General features: G+C 43.8%; 2 protein-coding genes across 2 annotated transcripts; one reads left to right on the forward strand and one right to left on the reverse strand.

Moving 5' to 3' along the window:
• Positions 1-214: 214 nt before the first annotated feature.
• RPL3L (ribosomal protein L3 like) lies at positions 215-9,124 on the reverse strand. Its single transcript, XM_060786526.2, has 10 exons — positions 8,996-9,124; positions 7,774-7,966; positions 6,574-6,742; positions 6,349-6,484; positions 5,659-5,845; positions 3,966-4,126; positions 2,883-2,984; positions 1,259-1,354; positions 637-756; positions 215-369 (listed from the first exon to the last, which is right to left on the reverse strand). Exons 1-10 carry the CDS (start codon positions 9,107-9,109, stop codon positions 313-315), a joined length of 1,335 nt encoding a protein of 444 aa, XP_060642509.2. The 5' UTR covers positions 9,110-9,124; the 3' UTR covers positions 215-312.
• A 1,398-nt stretch (positions 9,125-10,522) lies between these two features.
• On the forward strand, positions 10,523-15,795 carry NDUFB10 (NADH:ubiquinone oxidoreductase subunit B10). Its single transcript, XM_060786525.2, has 4 exons — positions 10,523-10,731; positions 13,201-13,339; positions 14,132-14,271; positions 15,524-15,795. The coding sequence occupies exons 1-4, from the start codon at positions 10,584-10,586 to the stop codon at positions 15,628-15,630; spliced, it is 534 nt and encodes a 177-aa protein (XP_060642508.2). The 5' UTR covers positions 10,523-10,583; the 3' UTR covers positions 15,631-15,795.
• Positions 15,796-19,010: the final 3,215 nt, after the last annotated feature.

Here is a 19,010-nt window from a genome sequence, read left to right on the forward strand (position 1 = left end):
GGTGACAGGTGGTAATTTTGTCAGCGCCGATTGTGTTTAAGTGCAGGCCAAGGTCTTTAGGCACTGCACCCACTAGGACTACCTTGACTGGCTTGTGCCAGAGTCTTTGCAGTTCTATCTTTAAATTCTTGTATTGTGTCAGCTATTATTATTATTATTATTATTATTATTATTATATCCTGCAAGACAAATAAAAAGAACAGAGCACCAAACACCATGTTTTCCTCAATGTATTCATGTTGGGACGCAGACCAAAGCAGGGACAATTTGGAGAAAGGAAAATAATTAATTTTTTTCTTCAAGGAAAAGTCTTCATGCTTCTTCTGTGGTCTCCACTTTCCCTTTAAGCAGGTGCTTCTTTTGTGGGCCCTGAAAAAAGAGAAGAAGAAAGGCATCAGCAAAGGAATTTCCAACCTCTTGTGGTGCATCTACACTACTGAATTAATGCACATTGGTACCACTTTAACTCGGAACTCAATGCTATAGGAACCTGTAATCCTTGGCACAGCTGGCTCAAAAGAGCAACTCATGATTCCAACGTATTGAGCCACAAAGTGGTGTCAAACTGCATTCATTCCATGGTGTAGATGTGCTCTGCTAAGGCTATTAACTGGAAAGAGTCTTCTGCAAACTGACCATGAATGCCCGCTTCTCTTGGGCCGTTTGGAAGTGACCGTAGCCAAATTTGGAAGTGGTATCGATGAATTTCAGCTCGATGGGCTCCAAAGCCTTCCGGCTTGTGTGCACCAGAAGAGACTAGAGGAAAAATAAAATAAAAATAAAATGGTTAGAAGAACCATTTAGATTAGAAGAAAATGAAGCAAAAGGAAGCATACATGTGGGCGAATTATATTGTTCAACCGGGTAACAATGGAGCAAAGGATGCAGTGGGGAAAGGCAACATGAAACAGGTAAAGTGGCAGCACAGGAATACTTGGCTACTCTAAATGGATTCAAGTCTCCAGGGCCAGATGAACGACATTCAAGAATATTAAAAGAGCTGGCAGAAGGAATTACAGAACCATTGGCAACCACTTTTGAGAATTCGTGGAGAACAGGAGAAGACTGGAGAAGGGTAAATATGTTGCTTGAGGATGTAATGAAGTTTTCTACTCTGGAGGTTTCCAAGAAGAGGCTAGGTGGCCATCTGTCAGGAAGACTTTGGGTTCCTGACAGATGGCCACGGTTGGACTAGATGGCCTTTGGGGATCCCTTCAACCTTGCATTGTCCAAACAATGCTTTTGGAAGCGGACTCACCTTCCGTAGGGTCAGCACCCGCTTCTTGGTGCCCACCACGCAGCCCTTCACCATGACAAAATCGTTGTTGACCTCGCCGTAATGTGGGAATCCCCCCTGTGGGAAGAAAGGAGGTTGGACTAGATGACCCTTGTGGTCCTTTCCAAATCTATGACTTCAAGAAAGCTACAGCACCATTGAACCACCCAGAGCAGGACTTGCAATGTAATCCTAAACCATATAATGATAATGTTTTGATACCCGTTTCAAGCCATCACAGCTCCACTCTTGATTCCTGGGATTTGCAGTCTACTCTGCTAGAGAGCTCCAGAGCTGCAGTTCAGGGAATAACGTTTTACGTTTCAAGTACAGCCCAAATTACAAATCCCATAATTCTATATGATGGAGCCCTGGCATTTAATTTCAAATACAGCCCAAACTACAAATCCCATCATTCTATATGATGGAGCAGTAGGGCTGAATTTGAACTACAAGCCAAACTACAAATCCCATCATCTTATATGATGGAGCCATAACATTTAATTTCAAGTACAGCTCAAACTACCAATCCCATCATTCTCTATGATAGAACTATGGCGTTTAATTTCAAATACAGCCCAAACTACAAATCCCATCATTCTATATGATGGAACCATGGCGTGTAATTTTGAGCACAGCACAAACTACAAGTCCCATCTTTCTATATAATGGAATGGTGGCATTTAATTTCAAGTTCAACCCAAACTACAAATACCATCATTCTATATGATGGTGCAATGGCGTTTAATTTTAAGTACAGCTCAAACTATCGATCCCATCATTCCATATGATGAAAGTATGGGGTTTAATTTAAAGTACAGCCCAAACTACAAATCCCATCATTCTATATGATGGAACCATGGGGTTTAACTTCAAGTACAGTCCAAATTACAAATCCCATCATTTTATATGATGGATCCGTGGCACTGAATTTCAGGTTTAAAGCAAATTACAAATCTCATCATTCTATATGATGTAGCCATGGCGTTTAATTTCAAGTATAGCTCAAACTATAAATAGTTCATTTCAGTAATGTTTCTTATTGTCCACAGTTTTGCATTTGCACCAAAAGTCCAAGAACACATGGAGGTTGTACCATAATAACATATCAATGAGAAGTGCAGGAATATGAGAGGTTTTCAAAGATAAAAGTACAATGCAAGGGTGCCCTCTAGTGGCGCTTTGCCTTCATAGGCCACACTGATCTTTCTCAGGCCTTCCCCATATACACTGACTATATAATCCAGTTTCTAAATGCAGATTAACTGCTTTGATTATATGGCGGTGTAGATTTATGGAATCTAGTTTAAGATTATCTGCTTTGGATTATATGTCAGTGTAGATCCAGCCTCAGCCACTTCCATTTGGACTTCCATTTTCCAAGACCATAGTCCGTGAATGGTCCATTTGGACCAGTCTGACTGTCAATTGGCTAAAGCTTTGGAAAACTACAACTCCCAGGATTCAAGTGGGGGTCCAATGTGCATCAATTCTATAGTTGGTGCATTTTACGATCCCAAAAATTCCATCTCATTTCCTAGGGTTTTTTTTAAAGGTAAGGGTCACACTCTCTCAGCCTCAAAAACCCAAATCCTGAATGCCTTACCAGGGGAGTGATGGTCTTCTCGGTTGTGTCGTAATTGGTGGAGCCATTGTTCCTCACCATCTTGCCGTCTTCGACATGGACCCCGCGGCCGATGCGGTAAATCTAGGGGGAACAGATTTGTTTTGGATGGCAATGGGTGCATCTACACTTGAAAGAACCAATACAGTTTGACACTCCTTTGTGCTCTGTGGCTCATGCTGGGAGTTTGTAGTTTTGCAAACTGCATTCATTCTGCAGCATAGATGAATCCTTAGAGAATGTTGCAAGCTGCAAAAAATAGGATGCTGCAAGATGGAGCCAAAGCAATGGCCTCTCCTTCTCTCCCTCCTTCCAGGTGACTTACTTTCTACCACTGTGCTACGGAGAGTGTCCTAACCTACTGCATCTGCGCATAGCTTAGTAACTGCACACTGGCAGATAGGAAGGTGCTCCAAAGGGTCACCACTTCTGCACAGAGAATCATTGGTTGCCTTCTTTCTCCCCTTTTTGGAAGACCTTTATAAGTCCTGTATCCTTAAGAAAGGTCATAACATTCTTAAGGACCCATCTCACCCAGGTTGTCATAGGTTTTTCGGGCTGTATGGCCATGTTCTAGGTGCATTCTCTCCTGACATTACGCCTGCATCTATGGCAAGCATCTGAGGCATATGAAGGTGCCTGCCATAGATGCAGGCGAAACCTCAGGAGAGAATGCTTCTAGAGGCAAAACATCAGGAGAGAATGCTTCTAGAACATGGCCATACAATTGGAAAAACCTACAACATCCCAGTGATTCCGGTCATGAAAACCTTTGACAATAAATTTATTATTACCATCTGGCAGATGGTACAGGGTGACAAAGACAAGGACAAACAAACCGAGAGATAGCTTTTATTCTAGAGCTGTAACTATACTGAACTCTATGGTTTCGCTGTGATGTGGCATTGGGGTTGCGCAGCGGTGGTGGGAGTGTGGAGGGGTGGGTGTGTTGTTTTGTGGTGTGTGCTAGGGAATGCATTTGATTTTGTTGTGCAATGGTACAATGACAATAAAGCTATTCTAGTCTATTCTAGTCTGTATATGATCCTACACAATCTGCCTTGCCTTCTTGTTGAGTTCGGTCCGATGGTGGTAGCCCTTCTGTCCAGCCCGGGCAATGGAGTAGCCCACGCGGGCCGGGTGCCAGGCCCCGATGCAGGCCACTTTGCGCAGCCCTTTGTGGGTCTTCCTGGGGAGCTTCTTGGTGTGCCAGCGACTCGTCACTCCTGCAAAGGAAGGAAAGAAGGAACGGGCACCCATTAAGGAGACTGCGGGTTATCTTCACTGTCGAATGAAGGCACTCTGGCACCGATTTAATTGCCATGGCTCAATACAGTGGTAGCCTGACAGGCAGGTGCATGATTTATAATTTTCTCCTTCCTTTATCTTGCCCTCCCTTCACTGCACACTAGACCAATTTCTCAGGGCAAGCTATAAATCAACCCAAACATTGCAGAGTCTTTTATCAGAAGCCAGCAGAGTTTTCCTGCACAGCCTCTGACAGTGTGCCGCTTACTGTTTTAAGAAAACACTTTGACTCTGGTTTTCCTCCAAACTCACAGTGGAGGCTTTAATCTTGCCATGCTGCTTAATGTACGCATCAGGATCCCTTGATTTCCTAACTCATGACAGATATCAGCAACAGATGTACGAGAAGCAAGAATCGTTGCAGAGCATCGTGGCAAGAAAGAGTGCACATGCTTGCTACCTACTTTTATACCCATTGCTCCTCACCATCAAACAGGGAGAAAAGGAAATTATTCAGTTCTCATCGTGCCTGTCACATGATCATGACTCAGCTTCTGTAACCTGTCCATCAAGTTCAATATCACCACCTACTTAACCCTTCAGTGGATGTCTGACCACATGTCCATTGGAACTATATTTTCCAACTAGTAATGCACAATGGGGTTACAGACAATGCATTCCCATCTAACAGTGCATTAGAATCATAGAATCAAAGAGTTGGAAGAGACCTCATGGGCCATCCAGTCCAACTCCCTGCCAAGAAGCAGGAATATTGCATTCAAATCACCCCTGACAAATGGCCATCCAGCCTCTGCTTAAAAGCTTCCAAAGAAGGAGCCTCCACCACACTCCGGGGCAGAGAGTTCCACTGCTGAACGGCTTTCACAGTCAGGAAGTTCTTCCTAATGTTCAGATGGAATCTCCTTTCTTGTAGTTTGAAGCCATTGTTCCGCGTCCTAGTCTCCAGGGAAGCAGAAAACAAGCTTGCTCCCTCCTCCCTGTGGCTTCCTCTCACATATTTATACATGGCTATCATATCTCCTCTCAGCCTTTTCTTCTTCAGGCTAAACATGCCCAGTTCCCTAAGCCGCTCCTCATAGGGCTTGTTCTCCAGACCCTTGATCATTTTAGTCGCCCTCCTCTGGACACATTCCAGCTTGTCAATATCTCTCTTGAATTGTGGTGCCCAGAATTGGACACAATATTCCAGATGTGGTCTAACCAAAGCAGAATAGAGGGGTAGCATTACTTCCTTAGATCTAGACACTATGCTCTTATTGATGCAGGCCAAAATCCCATTGGCTTTTTTTGCCGCCACATCACATTGTTGGCTCATGTTTAACTTGTTGTCCACGAGGACTCCAAGATCTTTTTCACACGTTTACCTAACAGGTCTTTAGCCTTCTCTGCCAAAGAGTGCCAAACTATAACTCCCTGGATTCCATAGCACCGAGCCAAACTGTGTTCATTCCCTGGTGTAGATGCACCCATCACCAGCCCCCTTTCCCACCTTTCATGCCGTGGCCCTTGGTGACGCCGATTACATCAATCATCTCATTCTGGCTGAAGACCGACTGTACGGAGATATGCTTCTCCATCTTTTCGTGGGCCCAGTCTACCTTCTCGGCCACTGTTCCCCCGTTCAGTTGGATCTCCATGATGTGTGCTTTCTTCTGGCGCATCGGGAGCAGCTTCATCTGGCAATGTCCAGGAAGGAGGCCAAGTAACAGAGGATATGAAAACAGAAGCATTATATTTAATATAGGGCAGGAGAAAGGAAGGTGCAGCAATGTCTCTAGGGCTGATGCCACTTGAGGTGTTGTTGTTGTTGTTGTTGTTAGAGACTCAAGTAACAGAGGACGTTAAAACAAAAGGGGAATATTTATTATAGAGTAGGAAAATGCCTTGATTACATCTCTGAATAAGTCTTGCTTCATTTTGTCTCTTAGGCTTTGGTAAATTATTAGATTAATCCTCCCAGGGATGTTGGGGGCTGGGCTTGAGACCAAGCCATGCTCCAAAATTATGTTATAAATGTATAAATGTTATTATTGTTGTTAAAGGAGAAGGATTTTTTGATAACACCGGGCATTGTAGTTTCACCAGGTCTTGAGCCTTCCTCTGCCCGAGAAGGCCGGGGCCTTGCTGAACTACAACTCCCAGGATTCCATCGCATCCGGTCGAAACACAAGGCATTTACCTGGGTGTGCACAATGACACGAATAACTTTGCAGTACTTCTTCATGGCCGCAAAGTCCTTCTCCAGCTGCTTCTTCCCTGCCTCGTCCTGCCATTTTTTGCAGAACTTGGTGAAGGCCTTCTTCTTGCTCTTGTGCCTGAGAAAGATAAGAGGGATTTGTACCAAACAATCAAACTTATTTCAAACATTCAAAGTTTTGGGATTCCTCTGCCATGCCGCCCTCACCAGTTCTTGTAGAAGCGCCGCCGGCATTCGTCGCTGATGTGTTCAGCGAAGATGGTTCTGAAACTTCGCAGGCCCCTTGGGGTCTCTATGTATCCCACGACTCCAACCACCACTAAAGGGGGTGTCTCAATGATGGTCACCGCCTCCACCTCCTCCCTTTTGGACACCTCTGGAAGAGGAAGAAACATGGGGAAAATAAGCTTAATACTGAGCACATTGAGTACATCTACACTGCAGAGTGAGTGTAGTAAAGTCTGCGTCAGATAGAAAATTGCTCTATTAGATAAGGATGCATTGCATGTATCTCCAGTGTGTGGAAAAATACAGTTCTTACAGACATGTGTTCACAGCACAGCCCACTGAAAGGGTTAAGAATGGGAGTGGCTTGTATATGAACTTCCTCTTTGCCATGTGCTTGCGAAATGGCATCTTTGATACCTTGCCATGATCTCTCTGCATCTGTAATCCATGTCGTCTGAGTATCTTGCTATGTTTGTGAGTGTCTCTGTATACTGATAGCAGACCTGTAAATAGTTGTACATAGAAATGACCAAAGAATAAACCCCCAAAGGAGTTTGGATGAAAGTCAAAGCTCAAGGGTGCTCATTCTAACTGGTGAGTTACTATACAAGGTCAGATGCTGGGATATAAAATCTCTGCTAACTGTGACCAAGACTCTGAAGTATTTGTGCAGATCGGAACTGCTTGCCTTGGAGGCAGTCCGTCCCACTGTGCAGCTGGATAAGGCTGTGAGAGAAGGAATTCACGTGCCCACTTAGTAGGGGTGTTCTGTGTGTTTTACTCTTCTTCTTTTCTACCCCCACAAACAGTTTGATCCCACTTTAACTCTCTTGACTTAATGCTATGGAGTTCTAGAGGCCCTTACAAAACTATAGCTTCTAGTATGCCATAGCACTGTGCCATGGCACTTTGTGTCATGTTGCATTCACTCTACACATCGATAGCCAGCACACCAATTAAATGGTAAGGCATTTTGGGAGTTCTAGTTCAACCAGATCTGGAGAAGGGGGGCACATGAGTCCCAGATTTGCTTCTCAGAGGAAGAAGGCACTTTGCTATGGAAGGGAACCTGCTCTTCTCCAAATGGATTGCCATGGAATCAAGGCCCATCCTGAAGCTTCTCGTTCCCTATCAGAGCAGAAATGGAGAGTGAACCCCAAAATATTCAGGATGACATACTGAGCCCGGTCCGGTGCAGCTCCCGCAGGATGTGGGTCATGCCGGCCTTGTAGCCCAGGAAGGCGGTCAGGTGGACCGGTTTGCTGGGGTTGTCCTTTGGCCAGGTCTTGACTTTGCCTCGGTGCCGGCGGCTCCGTTTGTGAGGAAGGAAGCCCATGTGCCCATGGCGGGGAGCTTGGAACTTGCGGTGCGACTGGAATAGAGGAAGGGAGGGAGAGTAAGGGAAGGAAGGAAGGTGGAAGGCAGGAGGAAGGGGGAAGGCAGGAGGAAGGAAGGAGGAAGGAAGGAAGGAACAAGGGAGGAAGGGGAAGGGAGGAAAGAGGAAGGGAAATGAAGAGGGGAGAGAGGAGAAGGAAGGAGAATGAAAGATGGAAGGGAGGGAGGGAGGAATGAGGGAGGAGAATGAAAGAAGGGAGTCAGGGAAGGGGGAGAAGTAAGGGAGGAAGAAAGAAAGGAAGAAGGAAAGAAGGAAGAATAATGAAAGAAGTAATGAAGGTAGGGGCAGGATGGAGAATGAAAGTAGGCATGGAGGAAGGGAGGAAGGAAAGGAGGAAGGAAGGAAGGAATTGAGGAGGAGGGAGATAAGAAGGGAGGAGAGGAAAGAATGAAAAAAGTAGAGGGGGTGAAGGAGAGAAAGAAGAAAGGAAATAAAGATGAAAGGAAAGAATAAAGGAAGGAGAAAGAATGGAAAGAAAGAGAAGGAAGGAAGAAGGGAGGGCGGACAGAAGGAAAGGAGGAAGGAAGGAAGGTGAAAGAAGAAAGGGAAGGAAGAGGGGGAAAGGGAGAAATGTAAAAGGAAGGAGGAAGAAAGGGAGGGAGGGAGGAAAGGGAAAGAAAGAAAATAAATTAGTTCATGCCTTCCTTCTTATACATGGATGTTCAAGGGAACACCTCCACTGTAGAATGAATGCAGTTTGACATCACTCTGAGTGCTGTGGCTCAATGCTACAGGACCCTTGCAGTTTGGTGAAGAATGGAAATCTTTGGCAAAGGCTAAAGGCCTTGGAAAACTAAAGCTCCCAGAGTTCCATAGCATTGGGTCATGGCAGTGAAAAGCGCTGTCAGACTGCCACTGTAGATCAGTGGGAGTTGAAGTCCTAAATACCTGGAGGGCCAAAGTTTGACCATGCCTGGTGTAGATGCACTATAATGTTTATGATTATGATTATTACCATCATCATCATTAATTTCCCCAAAAAAGAAAGGCAAGCGAGGCTCTTACCATGTGCGCGCGTCTCCCGCAGACCCTGCAGCAGAGAAAGAGGCACGGAGCAAGTGACTCAATACCAAAGATGCTTCTCGGCCCCCAAGACATAAATTTAGCCGCTGGCCTCATGCAGAGGACATATTCATTTCATGCCTGGGGTCCGGCTGAGAGGAAAGGTCAGCGTGCAAGAGGGAGGCTCAGTTTACCACCAGCTGGGCCTCCTGGCCCCATTGGAGAGGGCTTCAAAATGCCCTTCCCTCCAGCCGTCGGGATTCGAACCTTGAGCCAGCATTTCATCTTGTCTTTGAAATGGCTTTTTAAAAGTATCCAGGCTGCAGGACTTATTAGCAGTTTGGTACCACTTTGTTCAACAATGTTGCCTTAGAATCACCTTCCTTTTTCTCTGGAGGTCTTTAAGTAGAGGCTGGAAGGTCATCTGTCGGGAGGGCTTTGATTGTGCCTTCCTTATTGGAGGAAGGGAGTTGGGTTGAATGGCCCTTGGGGTTCCTTCCAGTTCTATTATTGTTGTTGTTGTTGTTGTTGTTTTTAAGCGGGGGCTAGATGGCCATCTGTCAAAAGGGCTTTGATTGTGACTTCCTTTATGACAGAATACGATTTGGACTAGATAGCCCTTGGGGGTTCCCTTCCAACTCTAGGATTCTATTATTATTGTTGTTATCAATGTCGTCATTATTGTTAAGTAAGTGCTGGATGGCCATCTGTCAGGAGGGATTGGGTTGTGTATTACCTTTATGACAGCAGGAGATTGGACTGAATGGCTCTTGGGGTCCTTTACAGCTTGAGAACTCTATAATCATCATCACCATTAAGCAGAGGCTGGATGGCCATCTATTGGGAAAGCTTTGATTGTGACTGCTTCTGGACAGAATGGGGTTGGATTGGATGGACCTTGGTGTCTCTTCCAATACTGTATTACTCTATAGCCATATTTCCCTATGAACCTTCTAATGTCTGTGAGGCTGGATGGCCATCTGTCGGGAGGGCTTCTTTTGTGTCTTCCTTTATGGAAAATTAGGGTTAGGTGTTCTTTGAGGGTCCCTTAATTCTAGGGTTCTATTAAAACCCAGTTCCCAAATCTATGGGATCCTGGGAGTTGTATCTTGCCCTCTTTGGCAGAGAAAGTCGAAGACCTTGGAAAACTACCATTCTCATCGAAAAGTTAACAACAATGTAAGTCAAATAATAAAAGTAATAGAAATATTAAAAAAAATAATAGTAACGAAGACACGAAATTTGGACACAGTACACCTATCAGGCCAACGAGTGACCATCACTCATAAAAACACTGAAAACACAAAAGAAGGGATGAATACCAACGATAAGAATGATGGTAATAATTATAGCCCAGCATCAGCATCATCCTGCCTTGCGCATGCGCAGCTATGATTCCCTTGTCTAAGAGCGCTTCTCTCTGCGCATGCGTTGAGTTATCCGAGATGGGCGGGGGGGCTTTGAGCGCGTAACCATGGAGCTGCCTAGATGCCATTCTCCACTCCCGCCGCCATCTTCCCCGCGCATGCGCACTGCTCCGTTTGCCCTATCCACGGCGAAGCAGCCATTTTGTCCCCGAGCCGCCGCCGCGATGCCCTCGGAGCCGGACAAGGACGTCTACCGGGAGCCCCCCAGCCGCACCCCGGCTCCCAACCCCCAGACGACTGCCCCCAACCCCCTGGACTTCATCGAGACCGTCTTTTACTACGCCGTTGACCGTCCAGTCAGTCTCTGGAGAGGTGAGAAGCCGAGAAGGGCCGTTGGGACCACGAGTCCCAGAGTCCTTTGCGCGCACCGCCGAGTGTTATCCTCTGAGCTGAGTCGCGCGGTAGGTTGTGGGGGCTGTAGTCCAGGTGGGCCTTGAGCTTCACAGTAATCAAAACCATGTAGGAGTAGTCCAGAGACGTGGAATTCCTTTTGCGAAGAATAGCTTCTGTTGTTATTGTTATTATTATTATTATTATTATTATTATTATTAATCTTCAAGAATCTTAGGAATGAGAGAACTCTCAGTGCATATATTATTAATAATAATAATAATAATAATAATATATGCACAAAGAGTTCTCTTCATTCCTAAGATTCTTATACGATATAATAATATATCATTTGTAAGTCGAGTTTTCATAACGCGGGGACTGCCTGTGGATTATAGTTTTGTTTGTGTGTGTGTGTGTGTGTGTGTTTTGTTATACAGTGGACGTTAGGTATCTACTGGTTCCATGATCCCTTATACGGTAGCTATCAAAATTAATGGATGCCCAAGGGCTCAAATACATGATTGCGAAGACCATCAGGTCTGTGGCATCTAAATGATACATGGTGCTGATCCGGTAAATATAGATCAAAGTACTTAATGTGACCCAGAATTGCAATAACTAAAGTCACTGGTTGTTCCAAATTCTTTCCCAGAATCAGGAGCAACCCACAACTTTGGCCCCATGTAAAGACTTGGGCTAATTCCCAGATGGAACTTGTCGCTACTGTTTATATGTTCCCTGGATTCATATGGTCCGGGGACATGGTATGGCATTTACCATATCCTCTTCATTGCAGTGGCCAATGGCTGCAATATTGTGTCGTTCAGGCCAGACCTGGTGTATGACACCAGCTGAAGCAACAAAGCAATAAGAGAAAAGGGGCAGTGATTCCACCTTTCCCCTCTCCCCAGTCCTTCATTGCTCTGGCAACCTGGTTAACATAACTCCAGGCAACTAACACCTAACATGACCCATGCCATACACATCAGCTGCAACAAAAATGATAATAATATATATAAATAAAAATGTAATGTTTGTTTGTGGGATTAACATAACGCAAAAACCACTGGACGATTTTACACGAAATTTGGACACAGTACACCTATCAGGCCAACGAGTGACCATCACTCATAAAAACACTGAAAACACAACAGAAGGGATTTAAGTGGCCAAAAAAGCAAAAAGAAGCTACAGCACATGCGCAGAAACGACTCCCCCTGGCAAACAAAATACACAATAGTATATCCACACTCTCTTCCGGACTATAGCTCCCAGCATCCCCTAGACCAGGCCCTGGTCTAGGGGACCAAGCTTTCTTCTCCTTGGATATTTTTGAAGGCATCCCTGCATATTTCCAATTTCCTATTCCTGGATTGCAATTCCCAGCAGTCCTCCAGATATATAAAATAGATAGATTAGATTAGATAGAAGCAGGTAGGTAGTTAGATTGATCAGGAGAATTGCTGGGAGTTGCAGTCCAAGAATAGGTAGAGAAGGAAGAAGGGAGAAGAGAAGGGAAAGAAAAGAGGAGGAAGGAAGGAGAGAATGAAAGAAAAAAAGGGAAGGAAGGAAGGAAAGGAGGAGAGAAAGAGGGAGGGTAAGTTGGCCATAGCAATGCGTGGCGGGTACAGCTAGCATACAATAATATTATATTATATTATATTTATACACACACAGAGACATATATATATATATATATATATATATATATATATATATATACACACACACACACACACAGACATACATACACACATTATATATGATAATATAATATAATAATGCTAATATAGCATTACAATACAATATTATAATAATACTAATAACACTAATAATACAATATAATAATGTAATACAATATAATAATACTAATACTTATAAAACAAAATATAATAATAACACATATATTCTAACAATATATAATATAATCATAACACTACTAATAATAAAATACAGTATTATACAATATAAATCATAATACTAATAATACAATGTAATAATAGAATAAAATATTATAGTAAAATGAATAATACTAATAAAATATAATAACATAATAGTACAATGTAATGATATTACTGATAATATAATAATATAATACAATGATAATCATAATATAATATGATATAATAATAATACATACTTTAATCATTATAAGCTTAACCCCATTTTCATCACCATGGCTCAGTGCATTGGATGATGATGTTGATGATGTAAACATTACAATACACCCAGCCTCTGTTTAAAGACCTCAAAGGCCACCCAGTCCAACCCCCTCCTGCCAGACAGGAAGACACAATCAAAGCCCTCCCAACAGATGGCCATCCAGCCTCTGCTTTAAAACTTCCAAAAAAGGGGAGCTTCCCATGACTTCCAGGATGCAGTGGTTCCATTGCCAAACAGAAACTTTTACAAATGCTGCCTTTTGACCGATTTTTCTCCCTTCTGCAGAATGGATTGAGCGCCAGCACGCCAAGAATCGGATTTATTATTATCACCAGAAGTTCCCCCGCATCCCGGACCTGACACAGTGCTTGGAAGACGACTACGTCTGTTTCTATGAAGCGGAGATGCAGTGGAAGAGAGATTTGTAGGGTTCTTCCTTATCCCTTTTCATCCTGCCCTCAATGTTCAGGAAGGGAAGACGCATTGGGATATTATTTCCAGTTAAATACATCTGGATTTCAGTGAAATAATAGAATCCTAGAGTTGGAAGGGATCCCAAAGGCCATCCAGTCCAACCCCCTCCTGCCAGGCAGGAAGAGAGCATTACCATATTATTATCATCCATTAACATCATCATCATCATTATTATATTCATATAATTGGAAGGGATCCCCACCAGTCCTCCAATCCAACCCCCTCCTGCCAGGTAGCAAGATAGAACCACCATATAGTTAACCATCACAATCTATTATTATTATATCCATATATTTAGAAGAGATCCCCAACAGCCATCCAGTCCAACCCACTCCTGCCAAGCACTCCTGCCTGATGGCCATCCAGCTTCATCCAGAGAGAGTAGGAGACTCCACCAGATTCCAAGGCAGGCTGTTGTCAGCTATAGTTAGGAGGGTCAGAAGGAGGTTGGATTGGATAGTCTTTGCGGGTCTCTTCCAACTCTAGGATTCTATGATATATCAATTGTGTATATTATATATCTCATATTTGTTAATTTATTATATTTATGGCTGGATGGTCATTTGGGAAGGATCGGATTGTGGTTGAATGGGGTTGGACTGGATGGCCCTTGGTGGTCTCTTCCAAGTCTGTGATTCAAAGGAAGAGCCTGGCCCCTCTAGCTGCTATCCAGAATGTCTGATTAAAGACCCAGGATAAATTAGGTGGCACATTCTTAATGCTCATTGATCTTGTTTTGCAGTTTGGTTGACCAAGAAATTGTGAAAATCATCCAGGAGCGGCTGGGGGCTTGTAAGCAGCGAGAAGGCACTAGCCACCTCGAGAACTGTGCCACAGAGCTGCAGCAGTTCAAAGAGGTGGCCCAGGCCTATCGGGACAGATGTGAGTCTAGCCTTCATTCTGGCTTTTATGGGGAAGAGAAATCAAATGCTGTACTCAAGGATGGGAAATGTGTATGCAACCCCCATGAATAATAACAGCAACAATAGGTGGTTTCTGCAACTTCTCCTGAAATAATAATAATAATAATAATAATAACAGTAATGTGGTTTTAGCCATTCCTTCAGGAGCCCCCGGTGGCACAGTGGGTTAAACCCCTGTGCCAGCAGGACTGAAGACTGACAGGTTGTAGGTTCAAATCTGGGGAGAGCGCAGATGAGCTCTCTCTGTCAGCTCCGGCTCCTCATGCAGGGACATGAGAGACGCCTCCCACAAGGATGGTAAAAACATCAAAACATCCTGGCTTCCCCTGGGCAATGTCCTTGCAGACGACCAATTCTCTCACACCAGAAGCGACTTGCAATTTCTCAAGTTGCTCCTGACATGAAGAAAGGGCATTCCTTCCCCAGAAAATAATAATAATAATAATAATAATAATAATAATAATAATAGGTTTCACCAATTTCTTTCCCCTGAAATAAATATAATAGGTGGTTTAGGCAATTCCTTCCCCTGAAATACAGCCTGTGCAACCCAGTATTCATTGGCAGCCATTAGTTTTAAGGGTTTGAACTGTTGATTTTAGATACTACTCATATGTCATTCTATTTTAATATTTGTATATTTTTAGGTTTAAAACCTTATTATTTTGGTTTTACCATAAGTTGCTTTGAGTCTATTTTTTTTAGAGAAAAAGCAGGATACTAGTATTACTACTATTTCAGGTTTTGGCAATTCCTTCCCTTGAAATACAGGCTATGCCACTTGATATTCATTAGCAGTCTCCCTTCCAGATGCTAACCAGGGTATAACCTACTTAGCTTCTAATATCAGACAGTATCTGGTGTTCTTTGAGTTTCAAATACACTACAAAACTATTGATGTGAACCTGCTATTCTAGTCTAAAGCCTTTTGGCGATTTCAAAGCTACAACTCTTCATAAGAGCTAAGGCCCCTAGGTGTCCAGTACCCTTATGTGAATTGACTTAACAGCAATTATGGCATAGTTTTCTTGACTTTCTCATTTAAAAGAGGGTTTATCTTTGCATTTATCTTAAGGCTGGGAGGAGTTATACTATGTGGGGTCTTCCATGAAGGGAGTCTCAGTTCCTCCTCAGAAAAGATGATGTTGGCCTTGAAGGGGTTTATTCGTTTATTTATTGTTTTTACGCACCGCCTTCCCTTCTCCTCCCAGATGGTGAGCTTGGTGCCCACGGAAATGCTCGCACATGTTTAATGAAGCAGAAGCACCGGATGATCGCTGAAAGGAAGGCTGCAGCAGCAGCAGCACCAGAGGCATAACCCCGAGGCCTTTCCTGATCTTTGGCATTGAATGTCGAGATAACTGAATGACATGACCAGGTATTGCTGTGTTTGAAACAGACCGCACAGCATGTTTTCAATAAAGTGAAGGCAGACTTACATGTAACTGTTCTGAAAAAAATATTAAAATTATGATGGTAAAAACTTTTTGTCCATGTTTGTAGAAGGAATGCAGAATGTCCATTAAGCTACCTTGAGACGATGGGATTTGCCATTACGGTTTTCAAATAGTGTTTCAGAATCCAAATGCATTCTGCTTGCGTTAAGCAAAGTTATAAGAATCATCTTATGGCTCCATTCTCAGAATGTTTTAGGTTATGGTACACTCTTACATAGAAATGTTTTAATTCTTAAAACTTCAGTAAACCGATCAGAAGAATAGGGTTGTGTGTTCCTTGTTTCTGCACATCAGAAAAATACTAAAATATAGATTGTAGTTTGTAACAAGGACCAAGTACCAAAAGCACAATAATCCCAATTAAACAGCTCAAGGGAAGATCTCAGGGGCTAACATATCTTTACACTAATGCACAGAGCATGGGAAATAAACAAGACGAACTCCAACTTTTAGCACAACACCACAAATATGATATCATAGGGATCACTGAAACCTGGTGGGATGACTCCTATCGCTGGAATGTAGATATCGAGGGGTATAACCTCTTTCACAGAAACCGAACAAAGGGGAGAGGAGGCGGAGTAGCCTTATATGTCAAAAACTCTTATGCTGCAGAAGAGATTCAAGACAGCAATCTGGGAAACCAGCTTGAAATCATCTGGATAAGAATCAAGGGAACTGGGACTCAAAAAGATGTCGTTGTAGGCGTCTACTACAGACCCCCAAGCCAGGAGGAAGAACTTGATGAAGTCTTCTGCCAACAGTTGACCAAACAGGCACAGAGAAGAGATGTAGTCATGGGCGATTTCAACTATCCCGATATTTGCTGGAAAACAAACTCGGCCAAGAGTACAAGGTCCAACAAATTCCTCGCTTGCCTTGCAGACAATTTCATGGTCCAGAAGGTAGAAGAGGCAATAAGGGGATTGGCTACTCTTGATCTCATCCTAACAAATGCGGAGGACCTGATCGATGCGGTCGAAGTGGTAGGATCCTTAGGGGCAAGTGACCATGTGCTCCTGCAATTTGAGGTACAAAGGAAGGCCGAAACTAAGACAAGTCAAACCCGCATTTTGGACTTTAGGAGAGCTGATTTCCAAAAAATGAAGGAAATGCTGAGCAGCATTCCGTGGACACAGATACTAAAAGACAAGGGAGTTACGGATGGATGGGAATTTCTCAAGAGTGAAATACTCAAGGCGCAATTGCAAACCGTGCCAACAAAGAGAAAAAATAGGACAAGTGCAAAGAAGCCAGAATGGATGTCCAAAGAACTTCTAACTGTGCTAAGACACAAAAGAGACATGCACAAGAAGTGGAAAAAGGGAGAAATCACCAAAGAAGAATTCAAACAAATAGCCAACACCTGTAGGGAAAAGGTCCGCAAGGCTAAAGCAAAAAACGAGCTCAGACTTGCCAGGGACATTAAAAACAATAAAAAGGGCTTCTATTCTTATGTCAGTAGAAAAAGGAAAAACAAGGAGGCGATAGGACCTCTTCGAGGAGAAGATGGGGCAATGCTGACAGGGGATAGGGAAAAGGCAGAACTACTTAATGCCTTCTTTGCCTCGGTCTTCTCACAAAAAGAGAGTCTTCAACCTCAGCAAGATGGAGTGGATGAGGGATTGGAGGACATCCAACCCCAAATTGGGAAAGAAGTCATCCAGGAATACCTGGCCGCTCTTAATGAGTTCAAGTCCCCAGGGCCAGATCAACTACACCCCAGAGTATTGAAGGAACTAGCGGAAGTCATTTCGGAACCATTGGCAACCATCTTTGAGAGTTCTTGGAGAACGGGAGAAGTTCCAGCAGATTGGAGGAGGGCCAATGTGGTCCCAATCTTCAAGAAGGGAAAAAAGGATGACCCAAACAACTACCGTCCGGTCAGCCTCACGTCGATACCGGGCAAGATTCTGGAAAAGATTGTTAAGGAAGCGGTCTGCAAACACTTAGAAACAAATGCAGTCATCGCTAATAGTCAACATGGATTTATCAAAAACAAGTCATGCCAGACTAATCTGATCTCTTTCTTCGATAGAGCTACAAGCTGGGTAGATGCGGGGAATGCCGTGGATGTAGCGTACCTGGATTTCAGTAAGGCCTTCGACAAGGTCCCCCATGACCTTCTGGCAAGGAAACTAGTCCAATGTGGGCTAGGCAAAACTATGGTGAGGTGGATCTGTAATTGGTTAAGTGGACGAACACAGAGAGTGCTCACTAATGCTTCCTCTTCATCTTGGAAAGAAGTGACAAGTGGAGTGCCGCAGGGTTCCGTCAAGGCCCGGTCCTGTTCAACATCTTTATTAATGACTTAGATGAAGGGCTAGAAGGCATGATCATCAAGTTTGCAGACAACACCAAATTGGGAGGGATAGCCAATAGTCCAGAGGACAGGAGCAGAATTCAAAACGATCTTGACAGATTAGAGAGATGGGCCAAAACTAACAAAATGAAGTTCAACAGTGACAAATGCAAGATACTCCACTTTGGCAGAAAAAATGAAATGCAAAGATACAGAATGGGGGACGCCTGGCTCGAGAGCAGTACGTGTGAAAAAGATCTTGGAGTCCTCGTGGACAACAAGTTAAACATGAGCCAACAATGTGATGTGGCGGCAAAAAAAGCCAATAGGATGTTGGCCTGCATCAATAGGAGCATAGTGTCTAGATATAAGGAAGTAATGCTACCCCTCTATTCTGCTTTGGTTAGACCACATCTGGAATATTGTGTCCAATTGTGGGCACCACAATTCAAGAGAGATATTGACAAGCTGGAATGTGTCCAGAGGAGGGCAACTAAAATGATCAAGGGTCTGGAGAACAAGCCCTATGAGGAGCGGCTTGGGGAGCTGGGCATGTTTAGCCTGAAGAAGAAAAGGCTGAGAGGAGATATGATAGCCATGTATAAATATGTGAGAGGAAGCCACAGGGAGGAGGGAGCAAGCTTGTTTTCTGCTTCCTTGGAGACTAGGACGCGGAACAATGGCTTCAAACTACAAGAGAGGAGATTCCATCTGAACATTAGGAAGAACTTCCTGACTGTGAGAGCCGTTCAGCAGTGGAACTCTCTGCCCCGGAGTGTGGTGGAGGCTCCTTCTTTGGAAGCTTTTAAGCAGAGGCTGGATGGCCATCTGTCAGGGGTGATTTGAATGCAATATTCCTGCTTCTTGGCAGGGGGTTGGACTGGATGGCTCATGAGGTCTCTTCCAACTCTTGATTCTATGAAATAAAAAGTGTGAGGT

This window comes from Anolis sagrei, chromosome X (assembly GCF_037176765.1).
Source record: "Anolis sagrei isolate rAnoSag1 chromosome X, rAnoSag1.mat, whole genome shotgun sequence".
Lineage (NCBI taxonomy): Eukaryota > Metazoa > Chordata > Lepidosauria > Squamata > Dactyloidae > Anolis > Anolis sagrei.

Excerpts from the sequence above, each read along its gene's own strand:
- RPL3L (XM_060786526.2), bottom strand. The coding sequence starts at position 9,109 with ATGAGGCCAGCGGCTAAATTTATGTCTTGGGGGCCGAGAAGCATCTTT. Across the intron at positions 6,485-6,573 it reads CGGCGCTTCTACAAGAACTG|GCACAAGAGCAAGAAGAAGG; the intron begins GTGAGGGCGGCA and ends TATCTTTCTCAG. Across the intron at positions 2,985-3,965 it reads GGACCGAACTCAACAAGAAG|ATTTACCGCATCGGCCGCGG; the intron begins GCAAGGCAGATT and ends TGTTCCCCCTAG.
- NDUFB10 (XM_060786525.2), top strand. The coding sequence starts at position 10,584 with ATGCCCTCGGAGCCGGACAAGGACGTCTACCGGGAGCCCCCCAGCCGC. Across the intron at positions 10,732-13,200 it reads TCCAGTCAGTCTCTGGAGAG|AATGGATTGAGCGCCAGCAC; the intron begins GTGAGAAGCCGA and ends TCCCTTCTGCAG. Across the intron at positions 13,340-14,131 it reads ATGCAGTGGAAGAGAGATTT|TTTGGTTGACCAAGAAATTG; the intron begins GTAGGGTTCTTC and ends CTTGTTTTGCAG.